The following is a 6,526-nucleotide window of genomic DNA, read 5'->3' on the forward strand; positions in this document are numbered from 1 at the left end:
TGACATGACGCGGACCACTCCGTAGCCAATAGATAATCCCTTGTTGTTGTTATATAGGGAGCTGGCTTTATTCAACTTTTAGGTCTGTCATGGCAATGGAGTCTGAATATGAGTGCAGTGTGTGCGCGCGTTAGCCTTGACAGCTAATGCATTTGCGTTGCAAATGGGAGGCAAGTTAGCTAGCTAGATAGCCTACATACTGAAGTCAAAAACGGTCCATATCCTCTGTTTCCTAGCTCGGCGTCTTCGCCGTTTATTGATCAGTTTATTCATCAGTTTTAAGTGCTTTAAGGAAAGGCTTTGGTCCTCTTTCCACCAGCCGCTGACACACACACACACACACACGCACACACATATAACACACACACACACACACACACACACACACGGTCCTCCTTCCACCAGTTGCTGTCACACACTCAGCATTTAAAACTGGCGGCTCCGTCAAAGCCCTACGATGTGATTTTGAATCCCACAAACAGTTACATTTGGGGGCAGTTTAACAATATAAGAAAATGTAAATGTGTGTGTGTGTGTGTTCCAGGTCCTGCCAGCATCAGTCTCCTCAACCCTGGAACCCTGGAATACCTGCTGGAGAGTCTGGTGAGAACACAGACACACACACACAATACATACACACTCACACCACACACCACACACACACACTCCCTTCAAGAACCACACACACACACTTAAACAGTACCTTACAGGACTATAGACACACACACACACACATTGTAATACTAGTGGACAAGGCTGAGCATTTGTGATGTTTATCCCTCTCTCTTCTCCTCTCCTCCTCCCCCTCTTTTCTCCTCCCACTCTCTTCTCCTCCTCCCCCTCTCTTCTCCTCCTCACCCTCTCCTCTCCTCCTCCCCCTCTCTTCTCCTACTCACCCTCTCTTCCTCCTCTCTCCTCTCCCCTCCTCTCCTCCTCTCTCCTCTCCTCTCATCCCCCTCTCGTCTCCTCTCCTCTCCTCTCATCCCCCTCTCCTCTCCTCTCATCCCCCTCTCCTCTCCTCCTCCAGGGTTCAGAGGCTCATCCCACCGTCATGCTCTTTGCCCTCATCGCCTTGGAGAAGTTCTCTCAGACCAGTAAGTCTCCATACCACAGTGTGTGTGTGTGTGTGTGTGTGTGTGTGTGTGTGTGTGTGTGTGTGTGTGTGTGTGAGGCGGTGATAGTCATGGTCACGTGTGTGTGTGTGTGTGTGTGTGTGTGTGTGTGTGTGTGTGTGTGTGTGGTCTCCCAGGTGAGAACAAGCTGACGGTGTCGTCGTCGAGCATCAGCGAGAGGCTGGCGGTGCTGGAGGGCTGGGCCGACCACCCCGACCACCTGAGGAGACAGGTGGGCTTCTGCTCCCAGTGGAGCCTGGACAACCTCTGTGAGTACCTGTCTGTCTGTCTGTGTGTGTGTGTGTGTGTGTGTGCTTGTCTGCCTGCCTTTCTGCCTGCCTGTCTGTCTGTCTGACTGTCTGCCTGTCTGTCTGTCTGTCTGTCTGTCTGACTGTCTGCCTGCCTACCTGTCTGCCTGCCTGTCTGTCTGTCTGCCTTTCTGTCTGTCTGTCTGCCTGTCTCTCTGCCTGCCTGTCTGTCTGCCTTTCTGTCTGTCTGCCTGCCTGTCTGTCTGTTTGTCTGTCTGCCTGCCTGCCTGTCTGTTTGTCTGTTTGTGCTTGCTGTAACTTTACAATTTAAACAAAAAGTCTATGAGGAATTCCACTCAATAGTGTGTGTGTGTGTGTGTGTGTGTGTGTGTGTGTGTCCAGTCCTGAAGGAGGGCCGCCAGCTGACCTATGAGAAGGTGAACCTCAACAACATCAACACCATGCTGAACAGCAACGACGTCTCAGAGTACCTCAAGATCTCCCCCACTGGGTTAGAGGTGAGGGGGGAGGGGGGAGTGACGAAGTCATGACCTTCTGATCACCAGTCCAACTCACTATCCACTAGACCACCAAGGCACGGCTGTTCTAGTGTTAACATCCCCCCCCCTTCCCCCTCCTCTCTCTCCTCTCCCCCCCTTCCCCCTCCTCTCTCTCCCCCCCTCCTCCCTTGCCCTCCACTCTCTCCTCCTCTCCCCCCTTCCCCCTCCTCTCTCCCTCCCCCCCTCCTCTCTTCCCCCTCCTCTCTCTCCTCCCCCCCCTCTATTCCCCCTCCTCTCTCCCCCTCTCTCTCCCCTCTTCCCCTCCTCTCTCCTCTCTCCCCCCCTTCCCCCTCCTCTCTCTCCCTCCCCCCCTCCTCTCTTCCCCCTCCTCTCTCTCCTCCCCCCCCTCTATTCCCCCTCCTCTCTCTCCCCTCTTCCCCTCCTCTCTCCTCTCTCCCCCCCTCCTCTCTCTCCTCTCTCTCACCCCTCCTCTCCTCCCCCCCTTCCCCCTCCTCTCTCTCCCCCCCCCCCCCCCCCAGGCACGGTGCGACGCGTCGTCCTTCGAGAGCGTGCGCTGCACCTTCTGTGTGGACTCGGGGGTGTGGTATTACGAGGTTACCGTGGTGACGTCAGGCGTCATGCAGATCGGCTGGGCGACCAAGGACAGCAAGTTCCTCAACCACGTACGTGAGGATGTCATCACCCTGCGACGCTTCTTCACATGTGACACAGTCTTCTGTTTTCCGTGTTTCAAAAGAAAAGTCTGAACATTTTGATTGGTTGCTGACATGCGGACCAAAAAACTAGATTGTGTCACATATCTTCTCTCTTTTTCACATATCTAACCGTGTTTGTGTGTGTGTCTGTGTGTGTGCGTGTGTGTGTGTGTGTGTGTGTGTGTGTGTGTGTGTGTGTGTGTGTGTGTGTGTGTGTGTGTGTGTGTGTGTAGGAGGGTTATGGGATAGGTGATGATGAGTACTCGTGTGCGTACGACGGCTGCCGGCAGCTGATCTGGTACAACGCTCGCAGTAAACCACACACACACCCCTGCTGGAAGGAAGGTACGTTACCTAGGTTACCTACCCCCTAACCCCCCTAACCCTCCTAACACCCCTAACCTGAGGACAGGTATAAATGTGTGTGTGTGCGTGTGTGCGTGTGTGCGTGTGTGTGTGTGTGTGTGTGTGTGTGTGTGTGTGTGTGTGTGTGTGTGTGTGTGTGTGTAGGAGATGCCATAGGGTTCCTGTTGGACCTCAGTAAGAAGCAGATGCTCTTCTACCTGAACGGACACCAGCTGCCCCCCGAGAAGCAGGTGTTCTCCTCTGCTACGTACGTACACACACACACACACACACACACACACACACACACACACACAGGTGTTCTCCTCTGCTACGTACGTACACACACACACACACACACACACACACAGGTGTTCTCCTCTGCTACGTACGTACACACACACACACACACACACACAGGTGTTCTCCTCTGCTACGTACGTACACACACACACACACACACACACACACAACCTTTACACACTCTTACCTTGTCCTGACAGACTTCCTTATTCCAAAGCGACTTACAATCGATACATTTGACTATGTAAGTAACTCACCCAATCCATTGCGTTGCAGCATTTTGGCTTGACTAGAGAGTTTGTGTTGTGATTCTCAACAACTTGAAACGTACAGTAGTTCCATGTTTCAAAAGAAAAGTCTGAACATTTTGATTGGTTGCCGACATACGGACCAAATGATCAGACTGTGTCACAATTGATTAAACTAAGCTAAGACAGAAGCTATCAAATGATGAAATGCTACGTCCTGTATGTTAACCCCCCCCCAGGTCTGGGTTCTTTGCGGCGGCCAGCTTCATGTCCTACCAGCAGTGTGAGTTTAACTTCGGGGCCAAGCCCTTCCGCCACCCGCCCCCCCTCAAGTTCAGCACCTTCAATGACCTCGCCTCGCTGTCCTCCACTGACAAGATCATCCTACCCAGGTACCTCCTCCCTCTCCCTCCACCCTCCCCCTCCCTCCCCTCTCCCCTCCCTTTCTCCCCTCTCCCTCCTCCCTCTCCGCTCCCTCCTCCCTCCCTCCCCAGGTACCTCCTCACCCTGTGTGTGTGTGTGTGTGTGTGTGTGTGTGTGTGTGTTTTTTTGCAGGCACCGTCGCCTGGCCCTGCTGAAGCAGGTGAGCATCAGAGACAACTGCTGCACGCTGTGCTGCGACCTGATGGCCGACACGGAGCTGAGACCCTGCGGACACAGGTATCCTGACCTCTGACACTGACCCCTAACCCTGACCTCTGACCCCTAACCTTGGCCTTGAACACTAGAACAGCCGTGCCTTTTTACCTACTATAAGAGCCGCCTCAGGGGTCAAATGACCATAGTCTTTATAATGAGAAGCTGCTACTTACACAAAAGACCACTAGTTGGCGCGTCTTGTAAATTAGCCTGCCTCCTACACAGAAAAACTGCAGAATAGCTTTATACTCGCTTATCCTGATGTGATTTTGAAAATGTAAGGATACTGGGTGGTAGAACGCACATATTTAGGAAAAGAGTGTTAACTCTAACCCTGATGGCGCGCGTGTGTGTGTGTGTGTGTGTGTGTGTGTGTGTGTGTATGCGCGTGCGCGCGTGTGTGCGTGTCAGTGGGATGTGTATGGAGTGTGCCTTACAGCTGGAGACATGCCCCCTGTGTCGCCAGGACATCCACACCCGCATCAGACTCATCTCTCACGTCTCCTGACCCCGCCCCCTCGCCCCGGCCTTCTCCTCCAATCACCTCTGACCTCCACCCCCCCCCCCCCCCCGCCCTCTGACCCCCCCCCGGGTACACCTGACCAATTGTACTGTGTGTGAGGCTGTGCCAAGACTGGTGATTTGATTGGACCCCCCTGCCCCCCCCCCCCCAGACGTGTGGAGGAAGGAAGGGAGGGGCAGGACTTGAAGAACCTCCCACCACCACCTCCCCCCCCCCAGGAGAGAGACAGCGTGGGGGAGGGGAAGAGAGGAGGGAGAACCAGAGGAAGGGGGGGGGGGGTTTAGTGCGGCACACACCGTGGAGCTGTCTCTGTGTGGGGCACAAGCTCCACAGCCCACGGAGAACGGAGGGAGAGAGAGAGAGAACGGAGGGAGAGAGAGAGAACGGAGGGAGAGAGAGAACAGAGGGAGAGGGAAATGTGACTATCAGCAGCAACAACATTTCCAGAATCACTCCATCAGTCTTCACAGCCAGTCCTGTCTCTCTCTCTCTCTCTCTCTGTCTCCCTCTCCTCTCTCTCTCTCTCTCTGTCTCTCTCTCTCTCTCTCTGTCTCTCTCTCTCTCCGTCTCTCCTCTCCTCTCCTCTCTCTCTCTCCCTCTCTCTCTGCCTCTCTCTCCTCTCCTTGAAGCATTTCTGGATTGATTGAATAGTGTTTCTGTTGAAATAAGATGGCCGGGGGGAATTAACACACAAACTGTGATTCAATGAGTATTATATTTGTGTATAATTGTAACTCCATTGAATAGGAAAATCTGAGCTGAATTTAATTAAAATGGTTGAAATCACCGTTTATAGGAATTTATAATTGACTGACTCAGTTCTCCAGATTGCATGATGCGTTGCCGTGGAAAATCATTCAAACAATCCAACAATGTTGTCAGAAGACACTGCCCTTCTCTCTCCTTAGGAGGGACTGCATCTGGTCACCTCTGACCTGGGGAGGACATTGTGTGTGACACCACTCAGTGGGGAGGAGTGTGTGTGACACCGCTCAGTGGGGAGGACTGTGTGTGTGACACCGCTCAGTGGGGAGGACTATGCGTGTGACACCACTAGGTGGGGAGGACTATGCGTGTGACACCACTAGGTGGGGAGGACATTGTGTGTGACACCACTCAACGGGGAGGACATTGTGTGTGACACCACTCAGCGGGGAGGACATTGTGTGTGACAACACGCAGAGGAAGTGACTCTGCCTGGGCCAGATGACAGCAGGACAGACCAGTTGTTGTAGTAAACATGTCAGCCGCCCCAGGACTCCTCCCACAGACAGGGTTTACTGAAGAATCGTGGATTTCTGGATTGTGATATTTGTAATAAATGTATGTTCATGTGTTTAAGTTGCAGTTATTCAATGCTGTTTTTCTCTTGAGCCACTAAATGACAGTGTATGGCAGCGTAAACATTATCAGCCCAACACACGCATCATCACCCAGGAAAACTCAGATGCTTTAACCTCCTATGCAGTTCTATGGACAGATCATGTTTAACCTCCTCCTCTATGCAGTTCTATGGACAGGTCATGTTTAACCTCTATGCAGTTCTATGGACAGGTCATGTTTAACCACCTCTATGCAGTTCTATGGACAGGTCATGTTTAATCTCTATGCAGTTCTATGGACAGGTCATGTTTAAATCTCCTCTATGCAGTTTTACAGACAGGTCATGTTTTAACCTCCTCTATGCAGTTCTATGGACAGATCATGTTTTAACCACCTCTATGCAGTTCTATGGACAGATCATGTTTTAATCTCTATGCAGTTCTATGGACAGGTCATGTTTAACCTCCTCTATGCAGTTCTATGGACGGGTCATCTGAGACTTTGCCGTGTATTGAAGCAAAAAGGACTCTGCCACTATGGATTTTGATGAAGTGGAACTTTCACTGACT

General features: G+C 52.2%; 1 protein-coding gene across 1 annotated transcript in view; it reads left to right on the forward strand.

Moving 5' to 3' along the window:
• rspry1 (ring finger and SPRY domain containing 1) overlaps positions 1–5,970 on the forward strand; it is a gene marked incomplete at its 5' end in the record, with an annotated part of 10,984 nt that extends 5,014 nt beyond the window's left edge. The window contains 10 exons of the mRNA XM_080539516.1: positions 545–603; positions 1,028–1,094; positions 1,250–1,381; positions 1,763–1,878; positions 2,400–2,543; positions 2,810–2,921; positions 3,087–3,189; positions 3,712–3,864; positions 4,028–4,132; positions 4,523–5,970. Of these exons, the coding sequence (XP_080395642.1) occupies positions 545–603; positions 1,028–1,094; positions 1,250–1,381; positions 1,763–1,878; positions 2,400–2,543; positions 2,810–2,921; positions 3,087–3,189; positions 3,712–3,864; positions 4,028–4,132; positions 4,523–4,619 (1,088 nt within the window). The 3' untranslated portion in view covers positions 4,620–5,970. The remainder of the gene's footprint in view (positions 1–544; positions 604–1,027; positions 1,095–1,249; positions 1,382–1,762; positions 1,879–2,399; positions 2,544–2,809; positions 2,922–3,086; positions 3,190–3,711; positions 3,865–4,027; positions 4,133–4,522) is intronic.
• Between the last annotated feature and the right edge of the window lie 556 nt (positions 5,971–6,526).

This window comes from Nansenia antarctica, assembly GCF_963989245.1.
Source record: "Nansenia antarctica genome assembly, chromosome: 9".
Lineage (NCBI taxonomy): Eukaryota > Metazoa > Chordata > Actinopteri > Argentiniformes > Microstomatidae > Nansenia > Nansenia antarctica.